The 19,946-nt window shown below is 33.5% G+C and overlaps 1 protein-coding gene across 3 annotated transcripts in view; it reads right to left on the bottom strand.

The window, feature by feature from the left end:
- Nucleotides 1-8,274: 8,274 nt before the first annotated feature.
- The window catches only part of LOC136036719 (integrin beta-PS-like), a 52,734-nt gene continuing 41,062 nt past the window's right edge, over nucleotides 8,275-19,946 (bottom strand). For all 3 annotated transcript variants that reach the window (XM_065719065.1, XM_065719066.1, XM_065719067.1), the window contains exons 12-15: nucleotides 18,161-18,442; nucleotides 15,679-15,949; nucleotides 12,457-12,596; nucleotides 8,275-8,665 (exon numbers count right to left, since the gene is read on the bottom strand). In XM_065719065.1, coding sequence (XP_065575137.1) covers nucleotides 8,600-8,665; nucleotides 12,457-12,596; nucleotides 15,679-15,949; nucleotides 18,161-18,442 — 759 coding nt within the window. In that variant the 3' untranslated portion in view covers nucleotides 8,275-8,599. The remainder of the gene's footprint in view (nucleotides 8,666-12,456; nucleotides 12,597-15,678; nucleotides 15,950-18,160; nucleotides 18,443-19,946) is intronic.

Here is a 19,946-nt window from a genome sequence, read left to right on the forward strand (position 1 = left end):
GTCTGGGGTGTCCCAGCTGGGAGACTTGTAAGTCGTAACTAACCAGAGTCTAGTTTCGTGGATGCATTCAACCTATGATGATCACATTTATTTAATTATATTTATTCATAGCAATTACAGTACACTGGCACAAACATGGTTTTCCTTTCAGATTCTTTACCCAGATATGTTGAAAACTGCTCTTGCTTGCAACATATTTACTTCTGCACGATGTAGAAAATCTTGTAACTTTTCTATCAACAGCCTAAATGTAGAACTGACAGGGACACTAGATTTTTGGTGTGGTGAAAGGAAGTATTATTCTGAAATCTTTAGTTGAAGCCTGGCTAAAGAGGACTTGACATCGCAGCAGCCAGTAGAGCAAAACAAGGGTCGAAGCAACTTACTAGCCATGATGAGAGAACTATGTAATCACATGTAGACAATTAATACAAAATATAAATGTAAAGCCAAAAATTTAAAAAGGCACTGAAGATAAATGTTTTAGTTAGCTGAGACTGAAAATATGGACTTTACAAGGATTTTCAGAAAAAGCACGATTTTAGGGATCACAGTGGTTCTAGAGACCAGTGTAAGACCTCTGTAATAAGTATGAATATTAAAATATAGACATATATACAGGGCAAATATTTAATTATAGTTTAATTATTTTTAGTTGAAAGTACATAATGGCATAAACACAAATTTATAGAAATACACCCATGTAATTTTTGTATATTACTACATTTTATATATATATATATATATATATATATATATATATATATATATATATATATATATATATATATATATATATATATATATATATATATATATATATATATATTAATTTTACAATTTTATTTTATAGTTTTTATTTTATTATTTTATAATTTATATCAAATACATATACATATACAGTATTGAAAGCCTGGCGGCTTTGCCGCCAGACTATCGGAAGTAACCAAAATCCAAAAACGTGTCAAAATGAAAATGAAGAGCAAAGATACGGGCGGTTAGAAGTTATGCAAAAACGACAATTAGAGCGTATCAAAAATGAAAATGAAGAGCAAAGACACACATGGTTAGAAGACAAGTGAAACCAAGCATGTGAGCGAGTAAAAAATGAAAATGGAGAGCAAAGACAAACGTGGTGAAAAGAAAAGCGGCGGCTTGTCAAAAATATAAATGAAAAGCAAAGACACACGCAGTTAGAAGACATGCGACACCGAGCATATAAGCGAGCCAAAAATCAAAATGAAGAGCGAATACACATGTGGTTAGAAAGCAGCGGCGTCTCAAAAATAAATTGAAGAGCAAAGACTCATACACTTAGAAGACATGTGAGACCGAGCATTTGAGTAAGTCAAAATGAAAATGAAGAGCAAAGACAAACGCTGTTAGAAGACAAGTGACATCGAGCATATGCGCGAGTCAGTGAAAATCAACATGGACAGCTAAAATCAAAACGTGTCAAAAATGAAAATGATAGCGATGATAGTTGGGTTTGGGATTTTAACACGGATAAGTTCATCAATGCCTACCATACCTTTGCTAAAAAACAAAGGTTTGACAATATGTATTTCATAATGACGAAAGACAAGCCGAGATAAAACGAACCAAACAAATTGAAAGTCATATCGATGATGATTGGATACCTTTGACCACACCCACCATACCTTTGAAAACGTTCGGCAATACGTCTTTCATAATGACAAAAGACCAGCCGAAACAAAAGAAGAAGTTTTCGTCCCTCCACCGGAACAATTACAAGAAACAAAGGTGGTCATCAATGCCTACCATCCGTATGAAAATCGAAAACTTAACGGACTTAATAAATCGTTGGTAAGAAAATAAGCGTTTGTCCCACCATCTGAACAACTGAAAGAAACAAAGGTTCGGCGATGTGTCTTTCATAATGACAAAAGACAAGCTGAGACAAAAGTTAAAGGTCAAATAAAAAAAAACATTATTTTACCAAGGCACCACTTCTAATTTAATTCCATTTGGATGTCATGACATCAAGAAAAGACTGAAATTGTCTGAGTTTAGAAGATAATCGACCATGAACATTCATAAATAGAAGCATGCTGTGTGACTTTTGCTTTAGCTGCCCGTATTGGTGTTGTCAATTGATGGCGCGAATTTTCAACAGGCATTGTATAAACAACTGATGCGTTGGAAACTCGGCGTAATTCGTCAAAGCTGTTCATTTTCTTAGGAATTAGCGTTTTTTTTATCCCAGCGGTCTGGTTCTTTCGTATTAAATAAAGAATGAAAAAGTATCAAAGCTGTGCAATCCAGATATTTAAAGCAAAATCACAAAATTGTGGGTGCAGCGTTAGCAGTAACCTATTAAGAGACGATGACGTCCCAGAGTAAGAAATGCAATAGCCCATGAGTCCTAAAAGTGGTGTCAGATTCAAACAGAAAGTACACCCTTAGATCCACCTTTTCCAAAAACCCTGAGAAGAGAGCTGACAGTCCCTTGGATTGAACAACTAGGAAAACCCATTTGTTTGAAAATTCTTTTATTTATTTACTCCACCCACTATAAATATAATTTTAGTCATTTTTAACAGTTGTTGCACACTCGTCAACACAAATCATATATTTTTAAGGGTCTATCTCTATCTGTTTCTACTTGCATGACTTTTAAGATTCAGTGGAAATCGATCTAACGCTAACTCCGAGTGGAGATTAAATAGTTATCATTAAGACAAGAGCAACGAATCGAAAATTTTATAATCTTTGACAGCAATGTTTCAACTACAATGTTGTACATTGAGCAACTACAATGTTGCTCCTCTTAGTTGAAAAAAAGCAGTTCCTACTAGAAAGGCTAGAATGAAAAACGGAAATTCCCAAATTCTCGCAAAATCCGGCTCTAGTTAAGTGTTGCAACGATTCTAAGTTTTGGTTTAGAATCTGGCAAGATTGTGATAGGCCCAGATCCGGTCCTGTTAACTCCGTCCGTTTATGGACAAAACAAAAATTTGACAAGCAACTGAAAGCTCATCGTACCAAATTAAAAGAAGAATACTCCTCCAGAATCGTAAGTAACCCAAAACTAATCTGGAAAGCCCGGTTGAGCGAACTAACCACCAGAAAACCCCATGATTCGATTAGCGAAAAAGATTGGGAATCATACTTTTCCAACAAATTCAGTGTCCCCGACCCAAACACGGCCTATCCCTTCGCAAACTGGCCAGAATCGGTATTATTCAACCAGTGTGTTCCTGATTTTGTCGTTACTTACGAAAGCGTACATGAAGCTATTTTAAAGCTGAAGAAGAAACATTCCCGTGGTTTAGACGAACTGTACGCGCTAAATCTGCTACACGGTACCACCATACTTATTGAGTTCTGACGCTGCTGTTCCAGATTATTTTCACCACTGGTATAGTACCTGACTCTTTTTGTGTCGGCTTGCTTTCGCCCATCCTTAAAAAAGGGAAACCAACATCAATGCTCTTCGTGCAGGCCAATCACTGTTGCTCCAGTGCTCTGTAAAGTTCTAGAGCTCTTAGTCACAAAAGAAATTCAATATTCGTGCCGAATGCCTGACCACCAGTTCAGTTTCCGACCGGGTCTAGGTTGTGCTCACGCTCTCTTCAGTCTTGCCGCTATTTTAACAGATTTTCACGACTCTGGTGACCTTATAGTGATCGGTACTTTTGATATGAGTAGAGCGTTTGATTCGTCGATTCACGCTCAAACCCTTTTAGCCGCTTACTAGGAAGGTGTAAACCTCCGTGTCACTAGCGCGCTGTACGATATGTATTGCCGTTTAAAAGCGCGTATAAAGATAGGTAACCGCATCACATTAGTGGTTGTTCCAGTAAAGAAAGGTGTCCGCCAGGGTTCATTATTATCCCCAAGTTTTTACAATAAAAGCGTTTTAAATGCCCAGGCGTGTGTCAATGTTTCATGTATCTCCAAGAATACAAATCTTTCGCTACTTAAACACGTGGACGATCTATTAAATCTAAGTCGGTCTATTAGGGGTCAGCAATCGAATTTCTCGATCCTACGAGATGAATACCGAAAAATCGGTCTCGCTTTCAATACTTCTAGATCTGCAGTTCTTTTTTTCAAAGATAGTTCTTCTAAGCCTGAACACCTCCTGCTGGGTAGAGAGTCAATTACCGTTTCATCTCACGTCGTGTATCTCGGTCTGCCCATAGGCCGTAACCTTAACGAAACTCGTCTAGTGCTCGTGAAACACGTCGAGAAAAAACTCCGCACCGCGTATGAGTCTATCGTCGCCAGCAGACTCCTCTTATGCCGAAAGTATCTCGCGAATATCTATAACGCTGTCGCGCTGCCGCATATTCTATGTATCGCGCTATTTTGGAATTTATTAACTGACACCCAAAAACGCAAGCTCCGGTCCCTTTATTTTAGGTTCGCGAAGTTCCTGTTGCGATGCCCCTTGTGGACGAGAAATACTTATATGATAGATAAACACAGGATTGTAGACCCCAGTATCGCGGTAAACCGGTTGATTCCTAATTTCCAGGCAAAATGGAACCACCCCTGGCTTAAAAATTCCTACAGTTCTTGACTGTGTATTTTTCCATGTTGTGTTTTAAATTTCTCTCCGTTTTCTTCTCTTTTTTTTCTTGTACTCCGTTTTGTCCCATGTGAAAAGTACGGGTAATAAATGTTTTACTTACTTACTATCTACTTTTCTTATATTTTAAGGTAAATTACCAACGTTCTGGACATGAAATTGAAAGTTCACTATTGGAGTCACCATGGTTATAAACAACATAGCGACAAACTACAGCCACCCACCTGGAAAACAAAGAGAAATCACTTTTTCCCTGGGTAGCACTAATGTAATTTCTTTTCAGTTCTACATGTGAATGTATTAGTGTCCAAATCTATATGTTATGCAAACCTACCAGTGTTCATTTCTATATGTATATATACCAGTGTTCAGTTTTACATACGGATTTGCTGGTGTTGAATTACATAAATAAATCTGCCAGAGTTCAGTTCTTTATGCAAATTTAGAAGTGTTAACTTTTATATATAATTCTACCAGTGTTCAGTTCTTTATGCAAATATATCAATGGTAAGTTTTGAATGTAAATGCACCAGTGTTGAGTTCTATATGCAAACTCACGAGTGAGCAGCTTCATATTTAAATGTACCAGAGTTTAGTTCTATATGTAAATATACCAGTGTTCAGTTATAAAAGTTATAAAAGTTTTCTTACGCTCAGTTCAACATGTAAATGTACCAGCGTTCAGTTCTGTATATAAATGTACCGGTTTTCAGTTTTATATGTAAACATAGCATTGTTTAGTTCTATATATAAATTTAGACAATGTCAGTTCTACAATTGAGTTTACCAGTGTTCAGTTCCATATGTAAATGCGCCAGTGTTAAGTTCTATATGTAAATGTACCAGCATTTATGTAAATATACTGGCGTTCAGTTTCTAATGTTATTATACCAGTTTTCAGTTCTATATACAAACGAACCAATGTTCAACTCCATATTTAAACGTGCCAGTGTTTAATTTTATGTGTAAACATACCAGTGTTTGTTTAGTTTTATATATAAATTCGCAACTTTTTTAAATAAAAATATAAAGAGAAAGGTATTTTCTCAAAGTTTGGATTAGGTTTTTTCAAATGCTAGCAAAAATCACAATGTATTGTAGAATATTCAACCACCTTGTTGAAGTTCTCACAAAACAATTTCATTATTGTTTTTTACATCTGAAAGGAATTTTAACGTGTCTATCGCTATAAACGTTCCAAATATCACTACGCACTCTTTTTACGGTTTCATAGAAATAATCACTTAGTTCTTTCTAAAACATCAAATTTTAGTTTATTAGTTTGTCGTAAAATCTTGAATTTTGGTAATGCTTTATACGCATTCCAAATATCTGTTTTCTATACAAGCAACTACAATAGATACATTATAAACAAGAAGAGGCCTATGGCGTTGTCTTAGTTGTATTAGTAAAAGATGAACCACATGGATTCAAGCAGCAAAATCAGTCAAACAGTGCACTCCAACCCAGACTTGGGTCCCCAGTTAAGTAACTTTTAAAAATGGCTTTTAAATTTTTAAATTATCTTGTCAAAAGATAAGGGTTGTATCATAGAGCAAACCATGATTTAGTTTTTATTGAAGATCGCATTTTGTTTTAACTGATTAAAAAAAAATCCACAAAACAAGTTTTTTACAGTAAAGCAAAGAGCTCAATTAAGCCAAAAATGAGCAGAAATAAAGTCAAATAATCTTCCATGCCCAGAAATACCACAAATCGCTAACAATAAATAAATGAAACTCGAAACGAAAAGAAATTACAATAAATAGCCGATTCAAGCTCAAAACGAGCAAAAATTAACACAAGTAGGGCTGATAACCCACATGCCTTCTCAAGACCATAATACAATTTTACAAAAAGAAAAAAAAGCAAAAAAAAACACAAATGGGATTGTCAGTCCAAGTTACACATGCTGATATTTATTCTTTAAATTTTTAATTTAAAGTTTACTAGTTAAATTATGGAAATAAAACAGTTAAACTTATCTGTTTTCAGTAAAGTACCAATTATGTTCTGGTCGTGAGAAGGCATGGGGGTTATAATCATTACTCATGTTAATTTTTGCTTGTTTTTGAGTTTGACTTGGCTATTTACTGTAATATCTGTTCGTTTTGAGTTTCATTTATTCATTGATAGTAATGTGTGGTAGTTTTGCACTTGGAAAATTATTTGACTTTATTTCTACTCATTTTTGGCTCCTTACTTTCCTTGAAAAAGTTGTTTTGTGGAAAAAAAAAATTAATTTACTATCTTTCCGTGTTTTATTGACATAAGCTTTTTTATGGAAACAAATAATTCTATATCTTTTTTGGTTTTTCCTATTGGCTTGCTATCTGTATGTTGGAGAAACTTTTAATCCCGACACAAATAATATTCTTTAAATTAAAGTTATACCTCCTCAAGTTGACCTTAAAAATAAAACTTAATATCATTCCCAGAAGTTTCTATCTACGCTATTTGACAACTTGGATATACTTACGCTATTTTTATTTATATAGATTGCAAAAGCTGAAGTAGGAATAGTAGTAATCACGAAAGTTTCAGCCCCCCAAGTCGTTCTTGATATATTTGAGTCAAATTGATTATTTGACTTTATTTCTGCTCGTTTTTGGCTTTTCTTTTTTCCTTAAATTAATGTATTTTTTAAAATTAATGTATTTTTAAATTAATGTTATACCTCCTCAAGTTGACTTTAAAAATAAAACTTAATATCATTCTCAAAAGACTATCTACGCTATTTGGCAATTTGGATGGCAATTTACGCTATTTTTATTTGCTTAGATTGTAAAACCAGAAGGAGTAAATGTGGAAGTCCCGAAGTTTCAACTTAATACCCCCGTCGTTATCGATATATTGGCGAGAAGCCATACTGGCAACCATACACACAATGCCTTTCCATTTAATTCTAAAATAATATTTAGTTTTAAAGCATAATGGGCCGATTGCATCATTGGGGGGGATAAGGGCCACTTGTCCCAGTCATAAAAACTTTAGGGGCGCAAAATTTAAAATAAATAATAAAACGGCTATAATCATTTTGTAATTTTTGAAGTTTTATTTTTATTAAAATAAAGTAGAGAGCGCAGTTGGGAGAAGGTATAATTAAATTGAATCCAAAATTTTCATTTTTCCTATGTTTTAATCATCATTCCTTGAAACTAACCATGACAGTATGTACAATAAAATCAACCACTAACATCTGCGTTTCTAATCTTTGAACTCTATTTTGAACAATTGTTTCACTACAGAAATAAAAACAAGAATACAAAAATCAATTTCCCTTGGGGAAGGGTAGGGGCAATATTTATGAGCACAAGTCCTAATTCCATCAGCAGAAGGTGATACATAGTCCACACAGACTCACTTGCTATAGCTCTTCTTCTCCGTAAAATCAAGAACACAAGAATACAAAAAAAAAAAACAGTTTCCCTTGGGGAAGGGTAAGTTTATGAGCACAAGTCATAATTTCATCAGCAGAGTCCACACAGACCCACTTACTATGGCTCTTCTTCTCCGTAAAAGCAAGAACACCAAGTAGGGGAATTGGGATCGTGTTGGGTGCTTCAAAAGCTGAGAGGCCGGATGAGACATCTCTCTTTTCAAAATAACAAACCTTATGTTTAAAGAATTGTCAACTTGTGTAACTTACAGTCCTTGCTCTAGGGCTGTCATCTCACTGGAGATGGGAGAGTAAGAAAGAGGGATAAAGATGTTGAGAGAGTTTAAAACTTTTATTAAATATTTCCGCTCAACTAATATAAAAAGAAAAAGAAAATTATACAGTTTTTGTATTGTCACAAGAATACTAAGTAACATTATAAGGAAGAACCTTAAGAAGCTGCAAAAATAGCAGTGTTAAAACGCACTAAAAATGATTTTTGAATTAAGTTTTTTTTCCAACTTTGGAACAGAATAAACTAAGATCTAACCGAGATTAATTAATAAGTAGGAGTAACACTCAAGAGTTGATTTGTACAACAATTTTAAAAAACACTTTTAAAACCAATGAAAGGCTTGGCACTTGTGTATCTTCCATGGACATTATTTTCCACCATATGTTGGATTTTTAAATGTTGAAGTTGCCTGCTTATAAATCGGATTTTCACCCTAAAAAAAATGTCATTAATTATATGTGGACATAAAAAAACTAAAATAAAAAATTATTCGATTTCATTTCACTTTTCTTTTTCTTATACTTTTCCTACTTTCCTTTTTTTATATAACTTTCCATCCTAGCATAATAAGGGCTAATCCTTATCAAGGATATAAATAAGTTAGAACTAATGTGTACTAATGACTAATATATGTATACAACAGATCTGACTAATTTGTTGTAGTTAATTTAAGTGTTAGAAAATGATTGTTTTTTTACTTCTTTTAGGGGGGGTACTCGCGATCAGCCTTGACTTAAAGGCAAAGAAAAGTCAATCGCCAACATTGCTTATTCACAAGGGCTGTTATATACGGGCTTCGTTATAACGTTGCATTTGTTGTGCTTTGTCACAAAAGTGGGTAACTGATTTTTTTAAAAGAAAAATCTTTATGACAAATCTTGGTGTGACGGTCTCCCATTGCTAGTCATTTCGAACTCCGCGGAACCTTGGATTTTGGAACTACCAAAATTTTCTACACTTTTCATATATTTGAGGTTTTTATTTTGACTTTGTGATGTATGAGATTTATTTCAAAAAGTCTGCAGGCCATAGCAACACAGAATAATGTCTACAAACAATGCTCAGGAACAAAACACAACTTTTGATATGGTAATATAAATAAAAAATCCACAACAAAAAGACAACAAAAGAAACACCAAGGTTCAACATTTTAACCGACCAACAGCAATCCTAATAAAATTCAAAGCCTAGAAACCATGACAAGCTATCCCCCCAAACATGATTCCCTATGCTTAATCCCTAAACGAAGAAACTTACAAAACTGTTTGATAGCACATGCGTTCCTCTCAGACCTCCGCTCATTTAATGAGTATTCATTCCCAAACACTCGTCCAAAACATTTATTCGACAACTCACAGTTCTTCAGACTCGGATAAAGAACGAAATGAATTCTCATTCACACATCCACACATAGGGCAAAAACGGGGGCCAGCCGCCAGCCTAAATTCCCCAAAAACTTCCTCCTCTCACCTAAATCCAAACTATCCCCTCTTACCAACAACAAATTCTTCAAGTCCTCTTTATTCAATCCGAATTCAAAATAAACCTCCTCCCCTCAACGCTCTTTAGCTTGGGAGTAGAACCTCAAAACCACAGATTGGTCCTTATGAGATCGCCACTCTTGGATTTCTTGGTCATTTAGGTTTCTCTAGACATCCTTCCATACTAACACGCTTTCATCCATTGGGCCTTTTCCTTCCTTCCACATCTCCGAAAGGCTACAAAGGTCTAGTATTTTCTTGACCTTATTTGGCCACGAATCACGTCTACCGTCCTTCAAGCTCTCCAAATAAGATGGCTTAAGAAGCCGAACTCTCGGTGGCCTAATTATTTTTCTCCAAAAATTTCACCATTCTAACCAATACAACACGCCTTAAAGTGAAAAGCTCCAAATCTCCTCCTTTCAGTACCACTCAATTAAACAAATCCTTCAAGCCTAAAATTCTCTCATAATATCTTAGCTGAATTATTTCTAACTTAGCTGCTTTAGCAAAACCCCTGACCTCTGGGCCTCAATGTAGACTAGAAGCTACTTTTGTCTAGGACAATCTTTTATGGAATCCTCATGTCAGCTAGCTGACTTAAATTATTCCTCAAAATCATATTTATTAGCCTCTTACCCCTTCAATTACAATCTTCTACATCCCTAGACATCCCCCTTAACGCACTAAACTTAACACCAACATAACCAATTTTTTTTTAAATCTAACATCATTCCTCCAAAATTAAAATCAACCTCGGAATCAATATCCCCTTTGCTCCTAAACACTGATACTACTGACTTCTTAGCGTTCAACTCTAAATCTTTCTTTTCTAAATAATGTTTTATTAATTATCAAACTATACTTAATTATAATTATGATATATATATATATATATATATATATATATATATATATATATATATATATATATATATATATATATATATATTATATATATATATATATATATATATATATATATATATATATATATATATATATATATATATATATATATATATATATATATATATATATATATATATATATATATATATATATATATATAGTGTAATAAATATAATTATATATAATTGCTTCTGAAGATTATCTCTACTATCCGCAACTAAAGCTATGTCATCGACGAATAATATATATAATAACATATGTATATGTAATAAAAAAAAAAAGTCAAAATGTAAGTTATATGTCTTGGTGTTCATATCATTTAATCACTAATTTTTTCATACCTCTGTTAGGAAGGTTATTTGAGACCTGCTTTGAGTAAACAGCAAAAAAAGAAAAAAAAACATGAGCAGGGATTTTAGATAAGAGTAGTTATACTCGGGCTTTGTTGCGAGGCTTTGTTGCGAGACATGGGCAGGAATTTTAAATAAGAGCAGTTATACTCAGGCTTGTTGCGAGGCTTTGTTGCGAGACATGAGCAGGGATTTTAAATGTGAGCAGTTATACTCAGGCTTTGTTCAGTCTTTGTTGCGAGACATGGGGCAGGGATTTGATATAAGAGCAGTCAGGCTTTGTTCAGGCTTTGCTGCACGATATGAGCAGTGATACTTAGGCTTCGTTGCGAGGCTTTGTTGCGCGAAACATGGGCAGGGATTTTAGTCGGTCATGAAAATGTGTTTTTAGGCATATTTTTGCTGTTGGTTCTATATTGAATTTTTATTTATAGAAAATGACCGTTTTGACCAATCTTGAGTAAGGAATCCTCATTACCAGACCGCTTATTTTCACTATAAACAAGTTAAACATCTTAAAATTTATTTTGACCTTAAATCTGATCTCTCATCGGATTCTCAAATCCTGTATTTATCTTAAATTTCATGGTTTTCACACAATTTCCGAGTTTCTTTGCAAATTCGTTATAAAAGGTTTGTTCTACATACATTATTTATACATGCTAAAAATTATAATTCGTATGTTTTAAAAATAAAATCCTAAGAAATTATTGAAATGTTCATGAAGAAATGTTATTTATGATGACAATAACCTAACAAGCCTCCTTACAAGCACTGAATAAAAAGTTTTCACGAGAAAAAAATAAAGCAATTTAAATACATATATTAAATAAATACTATATAAAAAATATAAACGTTAAGAACCAAAAAGAAACCTAAAACAAAAGAAAATTACCATAATAATTACCATATAACATATGAATTACCATATAATTAGGATGCTCCTTTTGTGCCTCTCCACTCCTTTCACCCTCCGAAAGGAGTGTCGTAAGTAACACAAAACTTCCTTAGTAACACAAGACTTCCGATGTACAATAAAGGTATAATTCAACATTTCACCGTAACGAACTAAAAGTAAAGAGCTACCCATGTTAAGAATTTGAGGCTGAACGTTCGTTCACCTGTGAGGCATGGAAGGACACAATCGTTCCCATGTCATGCAGAAAAAAAACTTAGCCAAAAATAGCTTCTCAAATTACCAGGGTCTTTTTTCGAGTAAGGGGAAGGGGGTGGGCCTGAAATAGGCAGGTTTTTACATCACTATTTTCAGGCAAGGGAAATAGGTCTAATTCAATTTCAATTCAGTCTTAAGTAATTATATTATTTTCCACTTAGTATGCACAACCAGGTAACTTTAGAATATGGCAAAAAGTTTTATCTTGAAATTTTTGCAAGATTATAATTACGATACTTATATTAAAATTACAATATTATTTTTAGACCAAAAATATACAAATATAGTTAAGCTATAAAATACATACCGTGTCCCATTTAGCCATTTGTCGTTCTTTTTCGAAACGGGCAAATTCTCGACGATCATGAAGAACTGTCAAAAATTTCCAAATTAAAAGTAGGGCAAATCCCACAGCAACAATCGCACCTACGACACCAAGAACAATACCTGCAATAAAGAAGAGGAAATATATACCCAAATCAACATATTAAACAGAGTTGTTACATGGCTCTTACTCTTACCAAGTTTTAAAAAATTTTAGAGACTTTTGTTTTCCTATTTACTGTCTAAAAGAAAAGACCTTTTGACAGAACTATAGCTTAAGCAAAAAAGATACAACACAAAAAATAATAACCGTAATTACAATTTTTTTCTTCAGCTGTGGTTTAGTTTGATTATGCTTTGGCCACCAAAAAATAAACCAAACTAACTAAACTAGAAAAATTACAATTGATATAAAATAGATTTGAAGAAAGTGAAAATAGCGTAGACTATAAAACCAGACAATTAAAAACAAACAAAAAGCGGACTCCAGATTGCAAATCTGCAGGGGTTGAAGACCCAGGCACCGCCTGACCGAAACAATGGACGAAAATTTATAAAATGGCAAAAACAATGAACAAAATGGCAAAACCATGAGCAAATATAGGCCAAAAAAATGTGTAAAATGTAAAGGAGAGAATAACGGTAGCCTATTTCTGATAATACTTATTTAATTAATTTATTCACTTTGTTTTTAAAAAAGGGCCAGGCTTCTTAAAAAGGCCAAGGCTGGATAACAAGAGTTTTCACATCTCCGGCGACACCTTGTTTTGTCTTTTTTTAAAGAGAAGTCATAAGAATTCAAATTTTACTGACTATCAAAATATATTGTCACCATAATGTTTTGCCCTTCAAATCTAAGAGTTTATGCACTAAAGAGTTTTATTCGACAGCACATGCACGAAAATAAATGACGTATTAGAAATAAATATGGGGATACCTGTCTTTTTCTTCACAAGATACTTTTCAAGACAATCCTTTTATAAAGCAGAATGAAAACGATGGATCTGATTACCTAGCATTCCTAATAACAATAAAAAGGGCAATAACAATAAAAGGGCAATAAAAAGGGCAATAAAAAGATATCAATTTTCAGCAAGAGTTGGAGGCTAGATATCATTTGGCTAAACAGTGCACCATTTGAGATAGTGAACTCCACATTAAGGAGATTGAAAACTGAAGAGGAAACTCGCGAGCGTCTTTTAGGAAAAGACGCCTTGTTTCTTTTCCAAGGAAAGGGGAGGAGAGAATGAGGTAAGAGGGGGGGGGCGAATTTTCGGACCAAACGCTATATTTGTCATGGAATACAATTCCCAGAGGGTTATAAAAAGGTCAAGTGACTTTTGGACAAGTTATATTCCAGATGTCCTACGTCAATAACAGTAAAAACTTATACGGCAAGAAAACAAGTAACGAGTTATTATTCTGTGTACATATGTCAAGTTAGAGAAGGGAGGGGGCCAAAAATGTATTATAATATCCAGAGTGGAACAATTTATTGATTTATTAATATTTTTCAAAGAAAATGAAATTGAAAATACTTGAAAAAAGGCATTTTTTAAAACTCAGGAAAAAAACTCATTTTTTTCTAAGACACATACAAATTTTGCACATTAATCTAGCCTTATTATTTTCTAGTCATTAAAAACTATTTAAAAGCAAAGTAATCTGTCTGCTTCCCGAAGGTTCCAGGTATTTCATTGAAATCTAAATTTTGATTATAATCAAATTTTGATTATAAATCAAAATAATGGTTATTTTGCGTTTTTTTTTTTTTTTTTTATTTCTGCAAGATAAAACTGTACTGGAGTGTCGTATTTAGTTTTTATATACTTTATTTAATCATTTAATTATTTAGTTATCAAAATAATTTAATTATTTTACTTTATCTTATTTTATTTTCAGTTTTAACTTGAAAGAATGCCGAAAATAAGCAAATTGAATTGAAAACAAAGATAAATAAAAATATAATGAAAATAAAGAATACTAAAATAATGAATAATGAAAATAAAGGCAATACAAGAGGTAAAAAACCAAAACTCTTGTTAAGAAGCAACCTTTAGGGAGTGAATCCAAGGATCTACCACTATCCTACCGTAAATACAATAGCACTTTTTTTTTTCCTCTGAGGAGTTGATGTCCGCTGAGTGTTTGTTCATGGTGTATTCTTTTTTTTGGTTGTGGCTTCTATTGTATTTTTTGTATCCCCCTTGTATCCCTGGCCATGGAGCCTTTCGAGGGGAAATAAGAGCATTGTATTTTCATTTCGTATTTATTGATGAATAAACTCTGAATTCTGACTCCCACTTAACCTAGGTTTTCTAAAAGAATTTGATCTGTGTCATAGTGACATAGATACAAAAATAATACCTGTAAATGCAAAAAGTGAGATGTTTCTCTCTCATTTTGAAAGTCTCGGTTAAGAGAAAACTAAATAAAAACAATAATGGAATATTTCAAAACTGTTTACAATTTTAAAAAGTATACATTAAGTAAAAGAATATTACAATCAAAATAGGGAACAGGAATTAGGGAGCGACACCATTAAATGGTGATTTAAAAACTCACTACCTTAGTTTGGGTACTTTTTTCCATCATCTATTTTTTTCATAAGAGATTCCAATGAACTTTGACAATAACAGAAAAAGGAGACTTCTTGCTATTGCCCATAGTAAGTACATATATCATTCGAATTCACCGGTAATCAATTAAAATTAATCAGTTGATTATTAAACATGACGGCACCAAAATTGGCAACTGTAGCACAGCGATAAAACAATTAATACAAGGGGGAAATTAAAGTCTCTCAGGAGATTAAAGTTCAAACAGATAGTAGCAAATCATTATAACCCTCCTCAGACAAGTTGGCCCTTACGCTTGCAAACGGTATACCTATGGAAAAAATGGTACACCTGATATTTTTCTTTTGCCAGAAGAGTCACTGCGAAACTAATAAGGCCAATTTCATACCCTGGAGGCTTACCTGGTTTGAGCCCCCTCCCCCCAAAAAATGCCCAACTCATAGAAACGTAACAAAAATGCATATAAACAAATTTTTCATGCGTTTTTTTGTAGCCTTCCTCCCCGTGAAGAAATCCAGCCTCCCCCTACCTCCTGAACAAAGATCTTGGGTACATCCTTGAATAGCACGGCTTCACCGGTAACAAGAAAAATTGAGGGGGTGGGAATCTATCTACAGAATACTTACCCAAAATGTCAAGAATTGGGGGGCATTCCTTTGTTTTTTGAACTCTGACAACCGGTTCTCCATTCTCTCCATAGCCATAAACAAAAGTGAAACGACAATTATCATCATCATAAAATGAGCACAGTTTCTCGTCATCATTCTCAGGCTGAGCAACATCCACTGAGATTGGAACAAATGTACAGTTGCGACAATCATCTCCTTTAAGCTCCCCGGAATTAAAGACCTGACATTGCACGCATGCCTTGTATTCCAAGCACTTTCCAGGACAGGTCTGGAAAAGAGTAAATGAAATTCAGCAATAGCTGTGCGATTAACAATAATTAACCTCTGATACCACACTGGTGAAAAGAAAAGATGATGAAAAGAGAAGATGGTGAAAAGAAAAGAAAGTTGAAAAAACAAAAACAAGGTTCCTTGGTCATCTATTTTCGTCTGATGCCTGGCGGCATGTTATTATTTATTTAATCTCTTATAAATCTACTGATTAAGCACAAAAAGAAGAGAATAAAACGAAAATCAGACTAAAAGGAAGATAAAAGAAGAAAAACTAATGTAATACAACATAAAGAAAAAAATCTCCACGGAGGAAAAATACACAGAAAAGTAAAAAAAAAGAGAGAAAAACGAATATACAGCTCTGCGCTCTAAGTTACGATACTGCACTGGCAAGTCATAACAACGAAAAAAAAAGTAAGAGACGAAAAACAAACAGAGGGATGCTCTGACATCCAATTTCCGTCTATTGTTTGACTATATGTCTTTATTTATTTTTTGATACACCTACTGATTAAATAAAAGGCAAAGAGACAGGAAACAAGAGAAACACAGAGAATAAAGATAAAATATGAGAAAAAAAGCATACAAATAATTATCTTTAATCTAGATTTGAGGAAGATAAACTTTATGTCTTTAAACGAGCAACAAGTGTAATTTCTTTTTCTTGAAAACGACATGCCAATTTTTTTAAAAGTTCGCGTACTAATAAATCACGACTTTGGAAAATACTTTCCCCTCCCCAGCATACTTAATACATTTTTCTTAAATCTCCTAAAAAATTTCCGTCGCACCATAAAAAAACGGTCAAAATTAAGTTTGACTGTCAGAAATTTGTGTGTAAATTTTAATCATATCAAAGGTTCCAAATAGTGTTGCGATTGCAACCAGGCAATTAAAAATTTGTGCGTAACTTTTAATCATATCAAAGGTTCCAACTTAGTTACTTTTGTATAGTGTTGCGATTGCAACCAGGTACTTAAAAACTTGTGTGTAAATTTTAATCATATGAAAGGTTCCATCTTAGTTACTTTTGTATAGTGTTGCGATTGCAACCAGGCATTTAAAAAACGCTTCGCCATCCAACCAGACGAATCAAGCACGGAAGAGATTGAGCAATCTTTCCCAAAATAATAGCTAATTCACAATATAATATATATCTTTGGACTGTTTATTTTTATATAGGTCTTTCTATGACGTCAAAGTTTATTCTTGGGGTATGATTCTATTTCTGTCGTTTATAAAACACCATAGCATATATGATACGCCACTCAGAATTAGATCTTCCAACCTCTGTACTTGTCAGTTATTCCAATTGAAGGGGGAGAATCCACCCATAGAGTTCGAAAAATATGTTCGTTTAAAAAGATATAAGTCAAAAACATAGGAGTTCTTTTCTTCTGTGAATCAGGGCATGGGGTATACATTTGCATGGGGGGGGATACGCCAGTCACCTTTGTATGTTTAAAGTTTGATTTACAGAGCAAAGCTTGGCCTGTTGGTAAAAAAAAAGCTTAAGACGAGCAGAAATAAAAACATATTGTGATTGTAACTTAAAACTGCACCTTTTTAATAAATAAGAAATCAATCTTTTTATTAAAAAATCGGAAAAAGAAGAAAGTAAGCAATTATTATCGAACTTACAATTTTTATACACAAGATAGCTATTCCATAATACATCTTGCGACTTTTAGCTTTTAAATAGTATTTCTATAAGGGCAGAATGTGGGGTACAAATTTCCGCGGGGGATACACCGTATATCGTTTTTAAGTTTAAAATTCACTTCCCAGAGCAAAGCTTATTCTCCGGGTACTGTAAGAAACAAAACAAAATGAGGAAACAAGCAAGTTGAAATGGAAGAAAGGAAAGAATAGAAAAAAAAGAGGAGAAAAAACAAAGTATTGAAACATATAAAAAGAAATGCATATCTAAGTTGTTCATACCATATCTCTGGGCTAATTTCAGAGCTCTAATCTCTGATATTGCACTGGCTAAACGACAATGTCTTGTTTGCCTATTATGATTTCTAATCACCTTCTAATTCTGAGGATACAACAAAGACAGTAGTGATCAAAGTAATCCAAAGCCATCAGCTCTTCTACCTTGAAGCATCACTTCTTGGAAACGTACATTAGTGCAGCTCAAATTGGCACTGCATGATAGGTACACACTGAGAGGGGAAGTTATTAAAGTAAAAAAAGAACTTACTGGACATTCCTCGCAGTATTTTCCTGAATATCTTCCTTGTTCGTTTTCAACACATTCGCACGTGCCACAGATACACTCTCCTTTGCCACTACAGACCTCGCCACCTCCAGGGGGTATGCAGGTGTCTATCGTGTCACGACAAGAACAGTCTGAGCCTGTCCAACCAGGGAGACACTGGCACTCACCACAAACACAGGTTCCATGGTCTGGACCACTGCATAATAAGCCATTGTTATTTTCACATAAGAAGTTGTCACATTCGCAGTATGGACCAGAGACAACCTGAAAAAAAAATCTCTACTGAAACATGTTGATTACAAAATATGTTATTGTTATGCCATAGAATGAATAACAACACCCGAATTTTGATAAAATTTCAAATGAGTGAAAATTCGCTTGAAGATCATAAATTTACAATATTTTATCAATACATTTATCAATTTTTTACTTAAATTTATAATTTAAATAGATTTAAATTTAATCATAAATAAATCATAAATAGATTTAAATTTATAAATTCATCAATTATAGATTTTATCAATAAAATTATCATAAATTTTTTTTTTTTTTTTAAAGCACGCATCTGTGATCAGCTTTTTTTTATTTGAGTCGGGAGGGGGGCGCTATAATTAATTTTGCCCCACACACCACCAACTCTAAGATTGGCTCTACATAATGTTAACCCAACCTATAAGTCAAATGAAGTTTCATCTAACAGGAAACTTTAATCCCAAACAAAGAATTTACTCACCCTCTTAAAATTTGACAATTTCATAAACATATATTTGACTTATTGCTGTTAATTGACGTTAAAAGTAATTATTGTTTCCATTAAGGGGCAGTAATATCCAAAATATGGACCAGAAAAAAAAAACTGAAAATCCGTAGGCCTGAACAGTTTACAACGAAAAATCAAAAAAATCATCAAACTATTTGTCAGAAGAAAATATATATATATATATATATATATATATATATATATATATATATATATATATATATATATATATATATATATATATATATATATATATATATATATATATATATATATATATATATATATATATATATATATATATATATATATATGTAAATGTATATATATAGTATATATGACTTATAATCTAGTTTTCACTTTGTAAACTACATTCAAAACTTGTTCAAATTGCAGAGACAGGGCTCTCTATACTTTGTGGATACTCCCTGTCATTGTGCTAGTTCCATCGGTCGACCCTTTGCGAGACTTTTAAGCAGACCTATTGCAAGGACCCGTTTGATATTGATTAAAATAATTCTAGGGGGAGAGGTCTTTCGAGCAAATCATGTGGGGTGTCGCTCGACTCCGGTCTGTATATCTTTTATTGGAAATAAAACCAGTGAACTTTTACGTCTAGTTCCTAAATAAGAAGTTTTTCATGAGAAACCAATACTTTTGCTTTCACCTTCAGCTGACAGAGGTGTTTTTTACCTCCAGCTGACCGGAGTACTTAAACCCCCCATGTGAAGACCTCCAACATAGACAAAATCATTACAGAAATTTCAGAGTGAATCTCTACGGTTGCCGTTCATTAATATTTGATTGAAATTGAATGAGTGAAACAGGTATTGATGGTTTCTGGTGCTTTGTATTTCACCAAAATAGCGAAGGATATAAAAGGAAATAAAAGGAGGGAAGGCGAGTAGGAAAAAAACAAGGAATGTAGAAATACGAAAAGTAGGCACACTTTATGGAAAATATAAGGAAGTAACTAAAATGTCTTTTGGCGAGTTTCTGCCAAAATAT

This window comes from Artemia franciscana, chromosome 15, assembly GCF_032884065.1.
Source record: "Artemia franciscana chromosome 15, ASM3288406v1, whole genome shotgun sequence".
In the NCBI taxonomy this organism is placed as follows: Eukaryota; Metazoa; Arthropoda; class Branchiopoda; order Anostraca; family Artemiidae; genus Artemia; species Artemia franciscana.